At 45.7% G+C, this 22,972-nt stretch overlaps 1 protein-coding gene across 5 annotated transcripts in view; it reads right to left on the reverse strand.

Moving 5' to 3' along the window:
• Positions 1–22,972, reverse strand: part of STAB1 (stabilin 1) — a 52,820-nt gene that overhangs the window by 12,629 nt on the left and 17,219 nt on the right. For 4 of the 5 annotated variants that reach the window (XM_069027994.1, XM_069027995.1, XM_069027997.1 and 1 more), the window contains 31 exons: positions 21,913–22,059; positions 21,268–21,330; positions 20,562–20,675; positions 20,109–20,162; positions 19,223–19,303; positions 18,780–18,938; positions 17,843–17,905; positions 16,473–16,574; positions 15,310–15,396; positions 14,871–14,982; positions 14,208–14,391; positions 13,928–14,021; positions 12,849–13,007; positions 11,916–12,011; positions 11,451–11,546; positions 10,797–10,844; positions 9,815–9,945; positions 9,323–9,434; positions 9,018–9,095; positions 8,545–8,646; positions 7,955–8,062; positions 7,334–7,465; positions 7,010–7,138; positions 6,226–6,282; positions 5,342–5,437; positions 4,049–4,244; positions 3,482–3,577; positions 2,442–2,487; positions 1,721–1,800; positions 825–950; positions 271–344 (listed from right to left, as the gene is read on the reverse strand). In XM_069027994.1, the coding sequence (XP_068884095.1) occupies positions 271–344; positions 825–950; positions 1,721–1,800; positions 2,442–2,487; positions 3,482–3,577; positions 4,049–4,244; positions 5,342–5,437; positions 6,226–6,282; positions 7,010–7,138; positions 7,334–7,465; positions 7,955–8,062; positions 8,545–8,646; positions 9,018–9,095; positions 9,323–9,434; positions 9,815–9,945; positions 10,797–10,844; positions 11,451–11,546; positions 11,916–12,011; positions 12,849–13,007; positions 13,928–14,021; positions 14,208–14,391; positions 14,871–14,982; positions 15,310–15,396; positions 16,473–16,574; positions 17,843–17,905; positions 18,780–18,938; positions 19,223–19,303; positions 20,109–20,162; positions 20,562–20,675; positions 21,268–21,330; positions 21,913–22,059 (3,222 nt within the window). Of the gene's footprint in view, positions 1–270; positions 345–824; positions 951–1,720; positions 1,801–2,441; positions 2,488–3,481; positions 3,578–4,048; positions 4,245–5,341; positions 5,438–6,225; positions 6,283–7,009; positions 7,139–7,333; positions 7,466–7,954; positions 8,063–8,544; positions 8,647–9,017; positions 9,096–9,322; positions 9,435–9,814; positions 9,946–10,796; positions 10,845–11,450; positions 11,547–11,915; positions 12,012–12,848; positions 13,008–13,927; positions 14,022–14,207; positions 14,392–14,870; positions 14,983–15,309; positions 15,397–16,472; positions 16,575–17,842; positions 17,906–18,779; positions 18,939–19,222; positions 19,304–20,108; positions 20,163–20,561; positions 20,676–21,052; positions 21,115–21,267; positions 21,331–21,912; positions 22,060–22,972 lie in introns of those variants that run through there. The other variant, XM_069027999.1, reaches the window with a different exon arrangement.

Consider the following 22,972-nt stretch of genomic DNA (forward strand, 5'->3'; position numbering starts at 1 on the left):
TGGTGTAGCACCCATTGCTGCCTCCATGAATAACCAAGCTTGTGTCCACAACAAACATAACCCGAGACTGCCTTCAGCCTCTGGCCAGCAAAGGCATCTGCTCTCATGGAAACGGCAATGTTTTCATGCTCTTCCCAGGCAACTTCTCTACATGGAAGGGAGTAAGCACAAAGCAGGGCTCTGCAATGGACAGGACTGTCTCTAAGAGGATTACACAGCTGTGACAACTTCCAGAATAACGCTGTCCAGACGGCCACCCTACACACTCACCTTCTTTGGGCCTGTTTTGATGCACTCTGCATTGGTGTGGCAGCCCCCATTGCTTTCGAGACAGAGATCAATTTCTGCAGCAAAACAATAAGGCCAAGTTATTGCTGAGGACTGCTCAAGGCAGCTGGGAACTGGTGATCCAAAGAGGTATTGGGAAAGCAACAGGGAGAATTTTTCCAGCTTGGGGAACATTTTCCTGGGAAATTGTCTTTTGATAGCAAAGGAATAATGTGCAACTGCAAATTTACTCCTGACACATGTGGGTCTCTGAACTGTGATAAATCTGCCCACAGAAAATTCCAAGCCTGTATGGGTGTGCTTTAAAGAATATAAGAGGACTGGACTCTCCCTAGCTCCATCTTCACACCTCAGAGCACCACTGTGGGAGATTGCCCTCACCCTCTGTCTCTGGGCCTCTCCATGACATGCATCAGAGCAAGAAACTTGCAGAGATCTTTTGGTTTGAGACCAAAACACTGGTGTTTTAGTCTGAAACTCCCCTTAGTATTGATGCTGCCTCTCTATCACCCCCAAAACACACCCTGAGCACTCACCCATGCAGAGTGTCCCATCACCAGCGTAGCCTTCCTTGCAAACACAGGTTCTCTCTCCTGGAGACACTTTGGTGCACACAGCGTGCACGGAGCAGCCACCGTGGTCAGTAGTGCAGGGATCTATTTCTGTGACCACAAACAAGAAGAGCAGAATCAGCTCAGAGCACCTAGGAATGATCAACTGTGCCAGAATGATCATCTATCTTAAAAAATCACATCATCTTGTTAAAATCCCTTTGTTTCCCAATGAAACTTTTGGTTCTTTAAGGGCTTGGGGCCTCATCCAGACCTGAGAGAGGCCAGTTCAAGGAAATAAGCTGCTAAGCTGCTTTTTTTCCTCCTTATTCACCTTCCAAGAAGGGCAATACTGAAAATAAATTGGAATGTCTACCAGTGTTTTGACTGTTACAATTTTATTGCTTGTTTTTTCCTGGTCTGTTTGCTTTTGACATAGACAAGGTTTGTAATGTAGCTCTGATGCAGTATCCTGAAATCCCACCTCATTTTGGCTCTACTGCTGCACTATTACCTGGCTTTGGCATGGCCAGTAAATAGAAGAATCACAAAGTTCTAGGGAATTGAAATACTCATATTCCAAGGATTCATGGCCAAAACTGTAACAACTTTGCCACCAATACTGTGATATTAGAATGGGTACAACCCATTCATGTGCATCAGGCAGTAAGAACTGCCCTCCTACACTTGCCTGCCTTTTTATCCCTCTCTTGCAGGCTTTAGCAACACCAAGAGCATCCTGTGTGAAGTTCTGGACTGGAAAACATCTCTACCAAGGCATGGCAGAGTTCACAGTGCATGTCTGAGAGTAAAAGGTTTTGAGTGATCTTTGCTTTGGCAACTTCCTGCCATTTATTTCTCCTTGTCTTTGCTGGACATACCTGTGCAATGGGTCCCATTCCCTGTGTATCCAGCAGAGCAGAAGCAGGTAGGGAGGGAATCTGTGGAACTGTTGAGGCAGCTGAAACAAGACAGGGATAAACAATCACTGAACAACACCTCCTGATTTGCTTGGCTGGTGGGAAGCACTGTACAAATCTGGCGTATGCAAGAGACCAAATGACCACAGGAGGCACATTCCAGGTATTCCTTCACAGCCCCAAACACTCCAGTCATGCTGTCCAGGACCTGGTGTCCAGCCCAGGCCTCCCACAGTGCACCCTCACCACACCCATGAGCTTCTGCAAGGTACAAGGGGGATGGCAGGGTCATGGTTCCTAAAACAGGAGACCGGATAATGGATGGAGAAGGGAGCACAAGAGAGTCATTCCAGCCCTGTTTCATTCCTTGGCAGGGACAGAAAGGGCTTGTAAATGGCTGGTTGATTTGTTACATGAATAAGGCCAGGTTTGGACTACCTTGGAATCCCTGCTTTCTCCATCCACACATGCTGAAGGAACTTGGAATGGATTTATGCTCGGACAGACAAAATCCGTGGGGAGACGACACACGTCACAGCTCCAAAGAGAGTTCCCAGAAAGGAACTGACAATTATGCATCTTTAATGAGTAGGCACCTTCTCCCAGCCCTCTGCCAAGCCCTAAGACAGAATCACCTCTGTGTGAAACACACACAAACACACATGGATGACTCTGCACTTACTTGGCCATTTGGTGGCAAGTGTTATTGCATAAGTCAATCTTGATTCCTGCAAGAGAAAACACAAATATAACCTGGAATTTTCAACTGGGGCCATTTCTGCCATCTAGAGAAAAGGAGTCTGCAAACCAGGAGTGATGCTAACACTCTTGTCCTATGTGGCAGCAGGAAAATCTCATGGGATTTATGTTTTGGCACTTTGCCAAAAGTGAATTGGAGTGAATTTGATGTTCTCTGTCTGAGTAATGGTTCAATTTGATTTTATCTGTGATTTTCTCTCCGAACTGGTAGGAATGAAACAAAGACTGTTAATGACTTGTTAATCCAGACATACAGAGCCATTTGGCTTTGGCCCTTTAGAAGCAAAAGATGAACTGCTTTCATGCTTGACATTTACACTAGAAAGGACAGCTCTGCTTGATTTCTATTTCTAAATTCACAATAAAATCAATCTTTGTGTGCAAACCTTTAAAACCCCAAGGTATTTAGAAGCTCAGGTTTCTCCTCACCCAAATGCTAATCAAAATCCCAAATCCATCTTCAATGTGTTACTTTGACACACAATGACAGATGTATTGAACACTGCAGACCACGGCCTGAGCTCACCTGAGTGAATGGATCTGTGAGCAGAAAAAGCAGCTCTGCAAACACACTGGGGCCTTTTGAAAATTCAGATCAAGCCCTGCCACATTCTTAGGCAAGCAACAGGAGTCATGGTCAACCCAATGTGGCTGGAAGCTCCCATCTCTCTCACAGAGCAAGGGGCTGTTTTTGAGGTGCCTCTAATCTCAGCAGAGGTAGAAGCAGTGATAGGCTTTTCCTGATTTACCAAAATTACTTGAGGGCTCATGTGCTGTTGGGGAAGTCCCAGCAAATGCAGCTTGTGTGCAGGAATGAGTGAGCAGGGCCTGAAAAGGTTTTGGGGGAATGCAGAGTACACGTGACCCTGTGGTCAGAGCAGACAGAGCTGCTCTGGCAGCTCAACAGGATCACTCAGATCCCTCTGCCACTATTACACCAGAGGCCCCTTCACACTCACGTACTTTCTTGGCAGGTAGGGCCCGTCCAGCCCGGGAAGCACTCACAGCTCCCGTCCCCTCGCAGGCCGTCGTTACAAATGCCATTGTCACAGGCACATTCTGCAGGGGAGATACAAACACCACTGCCAAACCAGCCAGGTCTCACCAGCAGAGCCTTGCTGCCATTTCACTGGCTGCTCTTTTCCTAGTCCAACACATCAAACTGCCATCAAGAAAATGTCACAAGAGTATCAAAAGAAAATGTCACAGGAGTATCAGGTCTTGATCCCTCACTGCCAGGCCAAAAAGCCCAGGAACAGACCACCTGCCTCTACTTGCTGTAGTTTGGGTGGCAGCAGGATGGCCAGCATATGCTTGGTTTGAGGATGCAAAATGGGGCCACTCCTCTGGCTGGCCACAAGTGCTCACTCCTGCTATCTCTCTCTCAGAGACCTGGGAGCCATTTGCCTGGCCCAGAGTCTTGGGACATTTCTGCCCTCCCACCACTCCTCCTGAGAGCTGAGATGTGGCCACTCTTCTGCCCTTGCATGCAGTTTGGTAGAGCCAAGCTGCCATAGCCGTCGGTGTCACCTGATTTGCAGTCGGCTCCGTATCGTCCCACTTCACACATCTCACAGGCAGTGCCATGGAAACCCTCCAGGCATCGGCACTCCCCACTGCCCTGGATGCCATCCTGGCATTCCCCGTTCCCGGAGCACCACTGGCCTGGCTTCCCGGGGCACATCTCGCACATGTGGCCGTAGTAGCCGGGGCAGCAGACGGACCTCTGGAAAACCAACAAGAACAAGCTGGGGTGAGCCATCCTGTGCAGCACAGACAAGGTACAGCTTTGTTGTGGGAGCTGCTCGATACCTCTCTCTGTGTGATAGTCATAATTTCTGACAACACATGGAAGGAACAGGCAGGATGGCGTGAACACCCTGAAATGGGGTGTTCTGTTGCCCAGAGCTTCATGTAAAGGTCTGCACTGCCCTTGAGAAACACTGGACCTTTGGTGAGTAACTCAAATGTTCAGTCCTGAGCCTCTCCAGCCTATGTCCTGCCTGTGTCCTCAGTATATCTCTCTGCTGGGCAGAGAGAGGCTCCACCAGGAGGTGATTTAGTTCCAAAGCCTGATTTAACTGCTCTCACTTCTTTTGGCATCTAGCCACGGAGGGAGGAAATCATGATGGGAGCAAGTTGGACAGTACAGATGATGAAAAACAGCATCTAATGAAGTGCTGCAAAAGTGCCAAATGAAGCACAAGTGCTGACTTAAACTCTATGTGAGTACAGCAAGTCTAACTCCCTCTCTGCCTTTTCAATTTCCCATTCCCACTAAACTTTCCAAGTGATGCTGCAACACCTGTAAGACCTCAAATTCACACAAGTCTTTCTTTTATCATTTTCTCTTTAAGTGTTTTCTTCCAGCAACCCATTTTCACAAAACTGGTAGGGGCCATAACACACACAACATGAGGTGTGAGACCTTCTGCTCCTCCCTTTGGTTCAGCTCCAATGAGTCATCAGTTATTCAGGAAGGCACATGCACAAGCAGAATACCATCATTCATGCCTCATTTCCTTAGGAAACCAGACTGCAAACATTCAACTCCTTCTCTTCCTCTGCAGGACAAAACCCAGAGCAACAATACCAAAGCAGCAGATCCCAATCCATCACTGTGCAGACATTTCTGCAGATCTTGGTTTTGTTCCAGTGCTCTCCACCTCCAGGATGGAGAGCGATTCCCAGACGAGCCCAGCCTCAGCTACACAAAGGCACAAATGCAGCCAGGACTTCAGCACAGCCTGCACTTCCATGGCTGTGTTTCTGACACCCATCTTGCTTTTGCCAAAATTAATCTGAGGCAAATGCTTTTCTCACCAGAGAAACTTTTGCACAGGTGAAATGGCAGCCAAGTATTCTTTTACCCGCAGAGCGCAAATCACAGTGAGCCATATTTCTACTCCCAGGAGGTTCCTGAGGATATAATTAGAATAGACACAAACAGGAGATATTACAATATTTAGACAAACAAAGTACAAAGTACATTTTGGTGCATATAGCAGTGTTCTTTGTATCTGACAGGAATAGCCCTAAAAATCAGAACTATCCAGAGCTGAGACCAATGAGGCATCTCTGGATGCGAGGTCACCACACAGTCTGTTACCTGCCAAACCCATGCTACACATTAGTCTGAATACTGAGAGAAAAAGAATTGGGAACTTTTGGGCATAGGGTAAAGCAGCAAGGCCTAAGAAGCCAGATGTAGCTGCTAGGCAATTCACAGTCAGCATGGAAATGAAGTGCTTAGTTATTTTCCTCTCTGGAAATGTTTGTCACTCACTAACATACAAGCCACAGGCACAACCAGCCCATCTGTGTGAATAAATCAATGGTCCAAGCAGGGAAATTGCTACAGGCATCCCTAAACTGGCTTTCCTTGACGATAATGTCAAGAGTAAAAAAATAAATTAAAAGAAGACATCTCTTCTTCCCTGTTAAGTGGGGAAAATAAAGGGCTCCTGAAATTCAGGCAAAGCCTGGAGCCAGCTCTGGATGGGGCTTTGTGATTCATGTCCATGTTTTTCCTGTGTAACCCTTCCTTGGTTTCTGCTTTTTCTTGCAAACCTTGGCAATGGATGAGCCACAGAGGACTCAAGGGCACATTTTTTCAGGTATCAAGATGACACCTATAGAGCAATGAAAGGACCTCAAATCATTATCTGCAACCAGTCTGTGAGCTGCCACATGAATCCAAGACTCACCACAAGAACTGATCCAGAAGGACACTTGATCCCCTTGTCACACTTGCCGCACCTTGACTAGGGCACAGAGAACAGGACAAGTCACAAGAGTGCCCTCTACTCACATCACACCAAGACACCAATCTTGAATTACAAATGCTGCTCTACGGGCTGCTGGCTGGGACAAAGACAAAGATGTTTTTATCTCTGTGGCTTAAAACACCAAAAGAAGAGATCAAATGCTACACCTTTCCTGAGTCTCAGGGATTTTTGTAGCCCTGGCATTCCTTCACACAAGGGTGCAAATACTTTTTTTCCTGATCTGTAGCAGGCAGACTTACCTCAGTCTGACCTTGCAATCTTCAGGTTTAAGTGGCTCAGTTGCCATGAGCTACCAGGTAAATGCAAGCTGGGCTTTAGCCATGACTCCCAGGGAGACCAGACAGCATTTTCTAGGGGAGCTTGTGGTCATGGAATGAAGGAATTGGGCTGGATTTTCCTTCCACAGCTGAGTATCTGGGAGTCCCTGCACTAGCCAGCCCCACGGCTGGCACTGTGAGAGAGATTACAGCAAGGGAACTGAACATGATCTGCACAAGAGCTGCATTAGATGTACAGAATCTCCAGGTAGGAGGTGCCAAATCTTCACGATGCCCCATTTCATGAGGTTCATCTGGGGTTACACCACAAGCTACTGCCTCATCCATGAGGAAAGCCAAGGTAGGTTGGCTGTTATCCATCAGCTTGGTTCAGCAGGTGGAGGAACCCTGTGAAATGGTGTCAGCTCCTTGGTCATCACCATTACCTTTAGTATGGTGGTGGTATTGGCAGTGCAGCGATTCTTCTGGATCTGCAGCACCTGGGACACCCCGATCAGGATGCCATTCTTCGTCTCGAAGGATTTTCCATCCAAAGGAATATTATTGACAAACTTCTGCAAAGCAGAAGAAAACAGCTGAGATGATAACCATCAATTCCCTTTGCATGGATTGCTTGGCAGCTGCCAGACAGTCACATCAGTAAACTTGTGAAGGTGTGCAAAAGAGAAGTGGGATTACTGAGTCAGCAGCCTTAGAAAGTGATAGGTCAAGCCAGACCCTCAGATGGCAGAACAGTCTGCCTCCCTTACCTGGGTGTTGTTTTGGTAAAACATCAGCCAATAGGAGAGGCCTAACATGCTGTTCTTATGAATTCCACTTCTCAAGTCCGCGGGCAAGAGCTTCTCTCCCAGTACAATGTGGTACTGCACTGTTTCATTGTCCTAAATCCACAAAAATACAAATGTTAGGAGCCTTTTCACTTCCTAGAATACAATTCAGTCAGAGGTATGGCATTAGTAGTGTTCCTAAGAACTTGTAATGGCTAATTAAGCCCACAGAGCCTAGTAACTCTCTATCACAGGTGACTGATCACACTTGATGATTCTGATACTTGATGAAGCCATTAATGTTTTTTGGAACCTTTCAGAAGTCTGAAAATTGCCACAGCCAGCCAGGAAGTGGAACATATTGTGCCATCTATCCACATACTAATTTACTCTGCACTTGGGGTCCAAATACTCTTTTCAGATCCCACTGCAACAACCAAGAAAACCTCTCATTTCTCTGCCATATTTCTGCCAGCTTTTAGCATCAGATGTTCATCTCCTCTCCATGCTGAAATCCCTGGGGCTTGTTTGATATTTGGCAGTGTACATGCCCCTGCACTCACCACAATACACATTCAAACTGCATGCAAGCAGTGAGCTTACCAGCTGGGTCATATTGGCAGCACGGCAGTACTCCTCAATGGAATTATTTCCAGGAACAAAAATTGTGTATTGTTCAGAGGACTCAACTTTCCCAGTGAGCTGGTACTCCTAAAAAATGTCCAAACAGTAACATTAGCAATTACCCTTGGACTCAGTAAAACCCAAACCACACATGAGATCAATTACAAAGGCAAGAGGAAATGCTTGAAAATGGGTTATACAACTTCTACTCAGCCACACACATCTGATTGCTTGCTCCTCATCCTGGCTGACATAAGAGCAGCTTCCCAGCTATGAAAAAGCCTTCCCTTTCCTCTGAGTTTCTCTGCCTTGTACAGAGATGAGAGCACCTGCAGTAGACAGGTCACCTTCTACTGTAATACATGCCAGTGATGTAGAGATCTAACTGTAATTAAGTAACTCTTTGGCTGCTCAGAAGAGCTTTCCTACAAGATCCCTTATGTAGGACACACATGATCTCCCTTCCTTACCAGGCAGTCCAAATTTAGGTCCCCCAGCACAGGGTAAGGTGGGCATTTGCTCAAAAGACAGTTTTGACAGTGACAGCTGGGCTCACCTCGACTGCTTACCTCTAGCAACTCCTTGAATGTGCTGAACGAGGCCACTGCGCTGAGCTGTTCCTGCAGACCTGGAGGGCTCGGTGGGATATCTCCTGGGGGTGGCAACAAAACCTGCAGAAAAAGTGGGTTCAGAGCAAGGCTGAGCAAGGGGCTGAGGGGAATCACACTGGACTCCTGCCCTGCTTCCAAGAAAGGCAATTAAAAGGCCTCGTTTTACACAATCCTGCAATAGCCTGAACTCAGCTATCAGCCAAGAGAAGGGGAACTCTCCTTCCACTTGTCCTGAAGACAAATGTTTTAACACTGAACACTGCTGCACAGGAAACATCTGTCAGGACCTTGTGATAACCTCATATATTTTGCCTTTATATCCCTTCCTAACTGTCCAGACATGTATTCCTCCTTGGCCCTATCACAGAGACTGCTACACAAAGCTGCCGCTACAACTGCAGCATTTCCCAGTGTCACATGTACTGACATACCTTACTGAGGACATGGATAATGCCATTGCTGGCAGGGATGTCACTGGCAACTACACTTGCATTCTGGATGGTCAATACCTGCACAAGGACCAGAGGGAGAAGCAAAAGGATTAGGAAATGCCAAGTAAGTTCAAAATAAATACATTGTTCATTCAAGGCTGCACGTGGTTAATCTGGGTACAGCTTTTGAAAGATGCCTGCATTTGAGGGCACCAGTGTCCCATCCAGGCTCCCCACTGGATACAGCAGCCCCTCAGCAGTTAAATTTGAGATTGGTACATGAGCCTTATGTAAGAAACCCTTACACCACTCGTGGTGTTTATCTGCCATCTGGTCTGTGGGTTGAGAGTGGGTAATTCTGGCCTGTCGTACTTTCTGAGCTTTTCAGCAGTGAAGACACCTTCAAGGAAGTGGGCTCTGAGGGGAACAAAATCAGATAAAGAAAAGATTAGGGAACTGTTGGTAATGACTGGGAGATAAGACCTTACCACCCAACATTCACATCTCTCACATGAAGTAGTTTAGCATGTGGCGAGAACAATGGAGAGAATTGTTCTGCTGCCATCTGACTGGGAAAATCTCCCTCTGCAAATACGTGAAAAACAAACCCACTTCCCATGGTCTGTGATCTGTTTTGTTTTAAATACCTACTTAATTTTTGTCTGCTAGATATTTAAATTTGCTTCTATATTTATCTCAAGATACCTCCTTATTGGTCAGGCACAAGAAAAAATCCATTTCATGGCTTTGTTGCTGTTGTTTGGCCCAGTAAAGCAAAGGCAGGAAGCTCCTAGTACCTGACTAAAAATGGCAGCGTGTAAGGGGTCAACCAGAAATCTTTGTCAGCGTTGCTCAAGTTCTTGATAGCTGCCTCTGATGGCACCAGGACAGTGACATTGGTTCCTGCTGGGATGCTGAAGAGAGATTTCTGTTGTCCAAAGCACAAAAATGAACAAGTAAGACACGCCATTGCCACATCTAGAGTGCAAAATACAGCCAACAGCCATCCCGCTCTTGCAGTCACGTGAAAGGGATGTGAAGGAGCACAGCACATGCTCAGCAGCACAGCAGGCTCTCCTGGGTTCTCCTGGGCACGGCAGTCAATGAATGCCACAGGCGGTTTAGCCAAAACAGCTGACATCTGATTGCCAAGGGAAAACCTGCTGCTTTAAGCTCTACTTTCCCAATTCAGTTTTCCTTCAAACACATTTAATCATATCCATGAATCCTTTTTGAACCCCCAACATCAGTCCTGGGGGAGGGATCAAGATAATTGCTGGCAAAAGCAATGCATGCAGCAGGCCAGGTGAGCTAAAGCTCATTTAGAGGCTGTCCATCACAGTGTGTTTCTACAGGCTTGCTGCAGTCTGTGGAGGGTCTCGCTTAATTCCCACACTAAAGACAGGGAAGCAGCAATGAGAAAAGGAACAAACACACAGTCTAATGTCCCAAAGGATGTTCTTCTGAAAAACAGTGTTATAATGCCACCCCTTCTTTCCCTTCTGTGTTGTTTTTTGATGGCCAGGAGTTACAGATGGTACAACCATGAAAATTAAGTGTAACACAGCCCCAGCTTCCTCCTGTGAGAGAAACAAAGCCCCCAAAACACACTCATGACCCTCAGTCTACCACAAACTCCACAGCTTTTCTACATGCCTGCTCTGTAACCATTTCTACCTTGCTTTGTTTTGTTTTCTCTGAAGATAAATGGAGTTGCATGTCCTTTAACAGACTCACTCACAGAACTTACATGTGTGGGTGTCCCATGGTTTCTCTTACCTTAACCCAGTTGTAGAAGCCTGCAAAGTGGGAATTCCTGGCCAGCTCCTTTCAAATAGAAACAACAGAAGAGTTACCTCTGCTGAGCACAGGGTACAGGGCTGGGGGACTCAGGGTGCAGGAAAGGAGCCCTTTGCAATATCAAATCTGCATCATAACGACTTAGACATTCTTCTCACTTCACAACTGTTACAGGCACCATGCATTGTGAGGAGAGATGGGCACTTCAAAACCAAACTTCACCCATTAAAAAATATATATTCCCAAATAAACAAACTCTTTTCAACTCATTTGCAATAAGTTAATGTGTATCAGGGACAAAAGATTGAATCCAAAATGGCCTTTGATATTTCTTATGACAGAAAACAGGCCTGACAGCTCTGACCTGAAAAACTTTCTGAACAACAAAGAAAAGATGACTTATTGCACAGGACAGGTGCTCCCTGCACAGGGGTGAAGCAGCTTAGAAATTATGGTTTCACTGGCAGTAATTAGTCTTGGCATTGCTTCTGTCCCTGTGGCCTTGGAATACAATTGTGCTTCAGGCTGATGCTGGGAGAAGGAGTCAACTCAGGTAACAGAGAAAAGTAAAGTGAGAGCAGAGCCAGTTCTCTCCAGCCTCAAAAAGGCCTCAGACATTTGCCCTTCACTAACTTTTAGAATGTCCCCGTAGCACGTCATGCCATCTCCAATGTAGCCTTCAGAGCAAACACAGGATCGCTCTCCTCCACCAAGGGGTACACATGTAGCCTGAAAATACAAGGAAAGGAAAGAGAAATTAGAGAGCAAACACAGGTTATGTAGTGTTACACCTATCTCAGAACTGAATTCTGGCCTTGCAAGGGCTGGGCTAGAGTAGCATACACAAACACCTTCCACCTGCTGCCTTTATGGCACTGAGTGTTCCCCTCATGCAGCTGAGCATAGGTGATTGCTTTGGTTGTGTGAACCCACAAAAATCAGAGGATCCATCTCTGGAGCACATCAGTGCAGGCCAGTAAGATGACATAACATAAACCCTTGTAATTCTCTCAATGCCATGGCTGCTGCAAAACCTGTCAGTAAGCAGGTGAACCTCCCCTGCCATGCCAGCCTTAGGACAGCTCTTTAGTTACTCACCAGGTCATGGCAGCCACCATTGTCCATGAGGCACGGGTTGATTGCATCACAGCTGTGGCCATCGCCAGCATAACCCCTCTTGCAGACACACTTGCTCTGCAAGAAAGAGACATTTCAGTTTTATAGACTTACCAGAGCATCCTCATTTACTATTCAAAAAAGGCCTAAGGCAGCAAAACTTATCCTTAATTTATTTTCCCAGGTTTTCTTCCTTGTCCCTCAAGACCTGGAAACGTGGAGTTGTTTCCTTAGCAGAGCATCATCCTCTATCACAGCACACAAGCTGCCTGGTTACTCAAAACATTGATCTCTCCCGTTGCTTGGCTGTGGGAGTCACTTGAAGATGGTGGTTTCCTCCTTTATTTCCAGGTTTTTAGGGAATGACACAGACTTCATGAATGGCAGAAAGAGGAGAGGAGTTGATTTCAAAGCTTTCTGCTTTCAAGATAACTAGGAGAGCACTTGCATATCTCACCTCACTAAGATCTGCTACAACTTTTGTACCTTTTTTTCAGCACATTGTGCAACTCTCCCCGGGTTCAGTGGGGAGAAGCAGCACCCTGACAAGTCCCCTCTCATGAGTGCCTTCCTCTTATCTCAACATGCCTCACTCTTTCCCCAGCTCCCTCCACAGACTGTGTGAACAGCCACACATGCTCTTCAATGCTGTGGTCTGGGACAGGGGGATGCAGCAAGTGGTGCCTTAGATCAGGCAGTATTGCTGCACAAGCCCCCGAGCCAAGTAGCAGTCCTGAAAACACCAATGCATCTCACATGCAAGTGCATGCTCATGCTGCAGCTGGTGTTTCTGCCTGTAGACAAGCAAGCTTGGCTGATGGCCAGCCCAATTTTTATCCCTGACAATCCAAGGCCACCTCAGAGCAGCTGAGGAAGTGTTAATTCTACCACCAGGCTGCTTAGCTTTGCTCATACCTGTCCAGGCCCGATGTAAACGCAGTTGGCGTTGAGGTGGCAGCTCCCTCTGCTCTCCAGCATGCAGTTGTCTATGGGCACACAGGCCTTCCCATCCCCAGTCCAGCCCACATTGCACTGGCAGGTGGCAGTGCCAGGTCCTGTACTGGTGCACAGGGCCTTCAGGAGAAGGGAGAGAGAAGGAATTACATTCAGCAGAAGGGAGAGAATGCAATGAAAATACAACAACAAATCTCCTTCCTCACACTGGGGGGAATTTCTGACTGACCAATTCTGACTCCAGCCCTGGGAATGGGGGTGGAAGCATCTTCTCCAGAAGAGTAATGGAAAGCTTCATAATAAAGTGGTTCTGGAAATATTTTTTTTTTTTAAGAGAGGTAGACACTTGTATCTAAGGTGGCTCAGAACTCACAGAGCATTCATTATCATTGTGTAAAGCTCTTCCATTACACAGTAAGTATTCCCTGAAAAGGAGGACCACAATCTCCTGCCTGGACATGTGGGATAGAATTAATGATAGATGGCAGATCTCTCTCAGGAAAGATGTACTTTGTATTCAGTGCCATCCTATTCTCTTCTATATGGCTCAATGTCTTCCTCTGACTGAAGGGTCTAATTTATGATGAGGTCTGACCATTTGGCAGCAATTTCCAACATAAAGCACCACAGTCTTTAACCATGGATAATAATGTAGTGTTGATGGTTACTGGGAATGTGAGTTGGATCTCACAGTTAAGCTATAGCCTGAACATAACAACAGAGAAAGCAACACATGTCAGAAGAGCTTGAGGGGAATATCATTGCAAACAAAAAATTATCTGTACAGCTAATCTGTGTGACCGATAAAATATCTGGTGTGAATCAGCCAAACTTGGTGTTGACTTGGAGCGTCACATTTTGGCACCAATCCAAATGATCAACATCTTTACAATGACTGTGTCAAGCCACCTGTTATTCCACCACATCTGACAGACAGGAAAAATTAACACACAAAATCTGTAACAGTCCCAGGAGTCCTGGATCCATGCCCTGATTGAGAGGAGCTGCCTCTCCACGCTTCACAGTCTGACCCCACTTACGTTCTGTGAACAACCTCCCCGTTCTGGCTGTCTGCACAGGTCGATGGGCTGGCAGGAAAACCCATCCCCTTCATATCCATCCATGCAGATGCACCTTAAAAGTATAAACACAAAAGGGACACAAGTAGAGCAGTCCCCCAAGCAAGCAAAATTGATTATTAGCAGGTTGGCTGAGTTACTCAAACAATCCTGTGCAAAAAGTGCACAGACACACACACACAGAGCCACAGGGGTGGTTGTACAATGGCAGTGTGCCCCTGAATGTGCCACAAAGACTGACCTTGCTGTGTCGTTGAGGCTGCAGACAGCATGCTGGTGGCAGTACTGGGACAGCCCACTTGGGCCACAGTTCTTGGATGTTTTGTCACAGAATTTCCCAGTGTAGCCTTCCTTGCAGGACCAGGACTGACACACCCCCCCACTGCCAGGCCTGTTGTCACAGACACCATGGACACAGGCACAATCTGTCAAGGACATGCAGTAAGATCAGTAAGCACAAAAAGTCCAGACCACCACAGTTGTAGATTCCCAACTTTCTTTCAAAATCACTCATGACACCAAATGATCTTTTTTTTTTTTTGACAGAGGGATGTCTGCTGAGAGACATCCATCACAAATTGAGCCTGGCCAGGGAACAGATCCTGTGACTGCCTGGGTCCACATTTTCTATAGGCTGTAATTTAGGCTATCGAGCTCAAGGTCATTGTCAACTGTCTTTTGTTTCCTAACAGGACAGATCTAAATTAGGTTGATGTTTCCAAAACCCCCATCAACCACTGTCATATCAAACATGTCTTCTCCAGTGTTGTTTGAAGGGACACACATGATGACATTTTTGTCACTTGTGATGCTGGTCTTGACAGAAGGGAATCCAACATACATAAATTTGCACCATTATCCTTGTTCTACATTTTTCTTTAGTCTCTCCATCAGAGTTACCAACCTTCATCACAGTTCTCGCCATGCTTGTTTGGGTTTGCACAGATGTGGCAGGCTGTGCCTTTGAAACCTTCAAAGCAGTGACAGTTGCCATTCCCTTGTATGCCATCGCTGCACTGGAAGGAAAACAAAAAGAAAACCAAAGTGATTGAAACTCAGGGAAATGCCAAGGCCTTGATATCCATCAAAGGCACTTTGATACTCACAGTAACAAACAGGACTTTGAAGAGTGCTGGTAGTAATACAAGATCCCACACAGCCAGAGCTGTCCCCAACAGCCATGACCTGATTCACACTGAATGTATGCCACTCTCCCTGGATCTTCTGCTACCACTGCTGCAGCCTTGGAGCACAAACTCTGATTTGTACTTATCTACAGCTATGCTCTCAAACCACACTGATGCCACTGCTCCTTGCAGTGCAGAAGGTTCCTCCACACTTACATTTCCCCGGCCATAGCATGGACTGGAAAAACCCCCTGGGCATGGCATGCAGTCTGGACCAAAGAACCCTTTGCAGCATCCAGGTTTCTGAAAAAAAAGCAAAATGGGTAAGGTATGACATGACTTAACAATATCAAATCTGCAACAATGACTTAGACATTCTTCTCACTTCACAACCATTACAGGCATCATGCATTGTGAGGAGATGGGCACTTCAAAACCAAACTTCACCCATTAAAAAAATATATTTCCAAATAAACAAACTCTTTTCAACTCATCTGCAATGAGTATCCTAGAGGAATCCTGTGCTCATAATTTTGAAATTCTGGGTTTTGTCTCTGCCATGGAGGGAAACAGAATGTTGCATTTGGCACCTAGGACCTCCTGCACTTAAATTATTTTTCAACAATGCCCCTCTTCCTGCTCATAGCCTGTTCTTCTCAGAACAAACCATTATTTTCTGCTTGTTCTGTGAGTTCGACACACAGGGTCCATGTTTTTTATGAACTTTTAATTCTTTAATAGCACTGGCCCACTCACTCTTACTTTATCCTTGCCCAGGACTGCATTCCTGTGGAGGGATGGAGCAGTCCTGGACTGCAGGCCCTGTCATGACTGTCCAAAGGAAGAACAATCATAATACAAACAATCAGCAGTATTTAATGAAACAACCACAAATCATTCCATAGAGCTGGCACTGTGAGAGCTCAGGAGCTGCAGACAAACACGCAGTCCATAAATTCACTGACAGACTTTCCCAAACCATCTAACAATGGTTCATAAACAGGATGCAATCACTTCACAGCTTACAGCACTTTCCCTGTGCTCAGCTTCCTTTGGGAGAAATGCTAAAGCTGGGACACTCCAGTTAACACTGCACCATCATGGCTTCCTACAGCTTGGCTGGTCACAGCAGGGATGCTTTATTTTATTTATTTATTGCACTCAGGTTTAACCGAGCTGCTTTCTAACATTTGCAGTAGGTTGGTACCCTGTGTTCTCTCAGACAAAGGAAAAGCAGGCAGCTGGTTTATGTGATGGTCCTGGGGACAGCTTTCCTTTTGCTCCCATCCAGCCCTCTCAACTCAGAGCTCTTCTTGGTGAATGAGGAAGGGCAGAGCTGAGCTCCTTGCAGAGGGATTGTGCTCCTCCATCACACTCACCGTGACGGTTTGATTGCAGTACCTGGCGCACCCCTTCTTCAGGACATTCAGGCCTTGTGGATCATGGATGTAAACACATTCCTTTGGAGAGAGTGTTGGTTCCTGTACAAACAAAACAAGCCATCAGTACCGTAACCTTCCCCTTTGCTCTTTTGCAGCAGAGAGCAACTGTACCTATCTCTGAGCTGAGGAAGTTCACTGAGGAGCCAAGGTGAACTGCATACAGTTATGGCAGGCCTAGGATGAACCAAGGCACATGGTGGCCTCCTCTTACTCCCACGAGTCCCCAAGTCTGAGCCAAGGTGCTGCCCTTTAGTTTTAATAATAGTATCTATGATAAGGGAGAGAGCAAGCACAGGGGGAGGAAGGGAGGGACAGGACCCAAGGGTGAGATACGGGAAGCAGGCGGGAGAAAAAGAGAGTAAGAAAGAGGGGAGGAAAGAGATAGGAGAGGGGAGAGAGTGGGGCATAGGGGGAGTAAGGAGAGGGAGGGAGGGCAGGAAAAAGATGAAGGTGAGATCAAGAGAGGAAGACATAAGAGAAAGTGTTACAAATAACTTTGGAACAATGCTCAGTGACTTGTCTTGGAGTTGGGCATAGGTAGAACTGGGCCCCAGATGATTCTGGCTTTGCCAGCTTCAATCAGAGGGGAAAATGAGCAACCAGTGATTTTGCAGAGCTCTACTTCAGACATCCATGCTGAGACTGCATTAGCAAGTTCTCCTGAAAGTCAGATCTCTCAGAGGACACCCAAGAGTTTAAGGGTGGTGAGCACCTCTCTGGCTTTCACAAACAACATCTTGGGTCTGGCCTTCCTGGAACTTGCTGTTCTGCTAACCTCAGCATGGGATAACTCAAACAGCAGCACTCCCCCTTGCTCCACCTTCAGCTAGCTCCACTCATCTCTGAATCAACAGGGAGCAGAGGCAAGGAACAAACTGTTTCTCACTCCCTGCAGTGCAGAATCGTTGTTGTGATTCTCTGCCTGTGATATAGGCAGTACTGGATGGTACTAGTGGAATCAGGCTTGCTTCTGAGACTCTGGAGGAGCTGGCAAACCCTGCATGTGAGTAGGAAAGCTCTGCCTGAGGCAGAGCAGAAGTGCTTAAAGCTGCAAATCTACAATTTCATTTAGACCAGAATTTCTCACCGTGGTCCACATTGATTCAGCAAGCAGACTTCAGGCTGAGTGCACAGAGCAGTGAGTGGGCACCAGTCTGGGATCACAAGGCATGGATGCATGCCCTCTAACAAGCCTCTCTACTGGCTGCCTTTCCTGCTCCCTATTTATTTGAAAGTGGCTGACTTAGAAACTGTCAGCATGTCTGTCATTATACAAAGAAATTATAGAAATAACTACAAATATTTACCATTTCCTTGCTGCCAGGTGGGCAAATGCTGTTGTTGAGGGTCTCACAGTCCACACAAGAGCCCTGTTAAGAAAAGAAGAGGCAAAAATATAATCTTCTCAAAGGAACCCCTTCCCCATGCCAAGAATGCTGCAGAGCTACTGTTCCCAGTACATATATCCAAAACATCATGTGTATCTGAAATATTTAACTACTATTAGTTTCCACACTCTGAAATGTGCCAAGTTTATCACTTACATAAAATTTCTCACATGTCTCAAGGAGATGCTTGTACCTGCCTGAAGACCTGCCTGGGGTCTGTCTGCACTTTCTGAGTCTCTCTGCCACTAGACCTGCTGCTAGGCTGGAAAGGATTTTGAGCATCCAAGCAGCAAGACTCACTGAGTCAGCAAGTTATGTGGACACACTGGCCCCTTGTGTCTCTCCAAACCTCTTGCTATTCAGAGCCTCACCTTCTTTCTTCAGTAACCTACCAATGATCAAACTGGGGAGCAAGCACCTCAAATACTGTATATGAAACAGTTCATGTGAGAATATTGCACAGCATTTGTAGCTCTGGCTACTGAATGCCTGCTTCCTGTCCAGGCTACAGGACACCAGTGCTCACAGAGGTGGGAACAAAGCTCTGTCAGCCAAGTTAGCAACTCTAGTGGGAAGAAGATCATATGAGGGAAAAGGCAGATGTACTTTGGAATCAGAGGAAGGATGGGTGCACGGAAAGAACAACAACCTACCAGGAACATCTGCTGATTAGCAGGAAAGCAGTGCCAAGCACAAGCAGAAGAAACACTGACAGTGCTGCCAAAGTTCATACCAGGGGAAGTCTCAGACAGACCACATTTCCCAAATGCAGTTTACACAGCCTGCTTTTGGCCCTCCAGGTGAGTGTGGGGTACACAGCTGTGCTTGAGCATGAGAACGGGAGAAGCTGACTTACCATCACAATCTTATGTTGCTCTTCATTGCATCTGTGAGGCAAAATAGGAACGATTGAAGGAGGGATGAAGATGCCATCCAAGGTATGAATGATACCATTTGATGCCACAATGTCTCTCATGTTTAAGGGGATCCCTGATTCATCCATCAGAATTCTTCCCTGATGCAGAAACACAATTTTAGCCCATTAGACAAGATCAAGTACATAAAGCCAATGCAGGAAACAGATGGTTCAGAACATCAAGGGCAACTACATGAATGGTCAAGCCTCTTAGGGGAGTCACAGATTGGATAAGAAGCAAACCACTTCAGTGATCTCTTTAAGTCCAGTTTTTTAAGCAGAGGAAGAAGCAGAGATTGGATGAAACCACATTGTTCAGAACAATACCAGACTTTCCCCTAGCACAGAAGGGTTTGCTCCAAAGGGTTTTGATTCACACTTACATCTGCACTAATGTTGATGGTCAGTATCTGGTTAGCCATTGTAACAATGTGTGGCATCATTATCAGTTGCTCTACAGTCACCTGAAACAAAAACACAAGGTACCATGAGAAAGCAGGGTCATTTCACTGCAGCTTACAGAATCCTTCCGTGATTCCTGCCACTTAAAAAACTTCTGAAGGGGACTTAACATTTACATTTCATGAAATACCTTAAAAACAAACAATGGGTCAGAGGGTAATCCAGGACTTTGTGTGAACTGTTTGCAGAACCACAAACACAGCAGTGCTGGTGGCAGCTACCTTGGTTTTCATTCCTTGTTTAGGTAACTGTCCAGCACAGCTGAAGTCAAGTCTCACTAACAGTGTCTCTTACTAATACAGCTGCAAGTAGGGTCAGACTAATAAGGGTTTTTCTAGGACATATTCAATAAACAATGAAAGTTCAGCCAGAAGAATAATAAAGAACATATTTTGACTGAAAAAATAAGCTTAAAGGCAGAAAAAAATTGCAAACTGCAGCTTTTGTACTGAGAAACTTAATGATTTGAGTAGAGAGAAGTTCTGAGAACCAGGACAATTGTTATTTCTGTGTCCTGCAGCAAACTCTGCTGGACAATATTTTCATTGTAAAGGCCATCCAACTAGGGAGCACCAACACTCCAGAAAATTCAGAGTTTCTTCATGGAGAGCACAGCTGTCCCTTTTGGCAAGCCCTTTCATGGTAAACACTTTTGCCTCATCAGATCCTGAGTCACATCTCTGCTCCTCCAGGGGAAGTTCAAGAAGTAGCAACTGAAGTCATCAACAGTGTGACCTCTATGCCAGACAAGAGAGTTGGTAAGCTGTTGGTCTGAAGGAGGTCTGGAGTTAGAGCTGCCTGCCTTACCGCTGCTGAAGTGTAGATGTGATGTTTCACCAGTTCCTGAAGCTTATTTATGCCCTAAGGAAAGAAGAGAGCATCAGAATCAGATACCCCTTCAATGTTCAGGAGTAAGAGATGGCAATTACATTTTCTTCTAATCAATGACTGACAATGGCAATGCCTATAGCAGCGAATTCACTTGGTGAATAAGTTCCTTCATTTTCCCCTGCCCAAAGCTGGGGTGAGGAATGAAAGTCAAACACCAGATTTAAGCAATCTGGCTAACCACATTGCCCACTGCAGGTTCCAACAGCACCCACTTCTCTCCCAGAGCCTTACAGAAACAAACACATGGTTTAGCCATCCCCAGGAAGAACAGCTTTCAGCAACGACCAGATAAATTGCACAAAGTCATTCCAGCACAGCCCAGTGCAACTCAGTCAGCTCAGGATGTCTTACAGCACTAGGGGCTCTCACCTCTGTGAAAAGATAAATGAGCCTTCCATCTCTCAGCCTATCCACACCATCATTGCTGGGTACAAATACAGTGAAGGGGCCTGGTCCATCCAGTATTGCAGGCAGGCCACAGTTCTGCAAAAACAGTAGAAGATTTCATCATGGATCTAGCATGGGTTAGTGAGGGGGATCCAGCAGGAGGTGAAAGGAAACATTAAACAATGCACTAAAGGCAGAGCAGTTGAAAAGCAAAGTGTGCAAGAGGCAACTGGACACCAAGGACAGGTGTGTGATATAACAGAGGCATAAGTGCCACAAAACCACAGCTGGGACAATGAAGCCACTGGTGGGAATGCAGCAATAATGAGCAAGGGAGTCCTGGGCTGATGCTCCCTGCATGCTTTAAACACACAAGCACACACACAGAGACTAAAGTGTGGTCAAGAACTAAACATGCTTTGGAGAATGACTCTCCAGGGACAAGGGGAGGAAGATGGGAAAGAGGCATGTACCCTTACTGCTTGTGCCAGATCCCCTATAGATGTGAAAACTCCAATCTTTTCCATTATATTTGCTTAGGTGAAATAAGAAAATAAGAAATTACACAGAATAAAACTTTCAGAATAAGCCAAATTACTGAGATGTTTTTAAATGCTATTCAAAATTCCCCCCAAATCAGCAGCAGGCTTTGTACAGCAGCTTCCTGGGCAGACACAAACTTGCTTACCTCCAGTATAGTTTCAAATCTACTGAAGATCTCCATTGAAGCAAGAATCTCACCAATGGTTTTCTGCAAGAAGATACAAAGAGGAAAAACATGGCTGGGGCTGAAGCAAGCTCTGAGCACATTCTGGGATGCCCAGCTTGTGGTTTGCATGTAAAAATCTACAGGAGGCCATCGACCTCAAAGAGATGGGCACAATCTAATGATTAGTTGTTCTCATTTAAAATATTTTTAACACAAAGACAACTTTTTGATTATAATTTCAAGATGCAGTACAAACCAATTAAAGAAAATCTTAATTTGATTTTTATGTGAAAAATGCTTTTCAATACTTGTCCTGTAAGATACATATTCTGTAAGATACAACTGAAGAAGAGCTCATTTGCTGTGCTTTTATTCATGAAAGTAGAATTCTCTACTCATGCAAGCACTGTAAAAGCATAATTGCAAGATTTTTATCTGGCTTATGCAGTACCATTAGCTACTTTTAATGGTATTTTAATAGTACCTAACAGGCCTTATCAGAGCTGAAAACAAATAGCCTCTTCCCTTTAAAAAAAGCCTCACTGATTTGGAAGACTAATCAATTCTTTTTAAGTGTTTATTCTGCTGTCCCATAAAAGAGAAGAAATATGAATGCTTTTGTACCTGTGGGTTTCTGAGGTTGTCAGTGCTGGCTTTTTTCCTGAGGCTGTTGACAATATGTATGATGCCATTGGCTGCTGGGAGGTTTGATTGCAAGATGTTGTACAGTTCCCCTGGCAGGTCTTGATACCGGAAAGATTTGATGTATGTCTGGGTAATAATAATAATATTAATACTAATATTAATATTAATGTTATTTCCCTGTGGCACATCTGTGTTACCAAGATAGAACTATAAATCAGTGCTTCCTGCCTATGGATCAGCAAGGGGAAGGCACAGCCAGAGTTACTCATAAAAAAGTAAATTTAAGAGATGGCCTGGGTGTAAGACAAGCACCCCACTCTACTTGAGTTTGGGTGATACTTTGATCCTGAGTGGTACTTTCAAGTCTTATTACAGAAAAAACAAGACCTCACCTGGGACACCCTGCTCCAGAATTGACTGTGAGCAATGCTTGATCACAGCTCTGGATCACAAAAGGATGCCCTGACCACCGCATAAGTGATTTGGAGGCAATCCTGGAACTACAGCTTTGAACACAGCTTTTATGGACTGATTATGCCTACAAGGAGTCTTCACAACAAAGCCAAAGCAGGCAGGCTCACTGAATCACAAGGCTCGTGTCTGGTCCTTCCACCTGGTATGGATCCATGCACTGAAGCCTGGTGTGTGGGGGTGTCCAAGGTTAACCTACAAACTAAGCATCCAAGTCTTGGTGCTGCAGCCATGATTCAAGTTCAGGCAAGCACAGCTCTCCTGTGCTTTTCATTTTACCATGTGCATTTTGAATTGCTCCTCCCTGCCCTAAACTTCAGTTCACATCACTGAGAGCTCTGTCTGAAACAAAGGAAGGGGAGGGCAGACTTCCCAGATCAAAAGACTCCTGAGTAAACAAACAGGAAAGAATTTTAAAAGGAGCATTGACACACTCAGTTCGGATTCCCCTGCTCCCAATAGTGCTTTGTCCTTTTGATGTATTATGACCCAGACCTCAAGGCCAAGGCTGGATCCTCAGAGAGGAAACACAGGGCTCTCCCCCTTGGCCACCTGTGAGCATGCAGGA

Source organism: Aphelocoma coerulescens, chromosome 12 (genome assembly GCF_041296385.1).
Source record: "Aphelocoma coerulescens isolate FSJ_1873_10779 chromosome 12, UR_Acoe_1.0, whole genome shotgun sequence".
Lineage (NCBI taxonomy): Eukaryota > Metazoa > Chordata > Aves > Passeriformes > Corvidae > Aphelocoma > Aphelocoma coerulescens.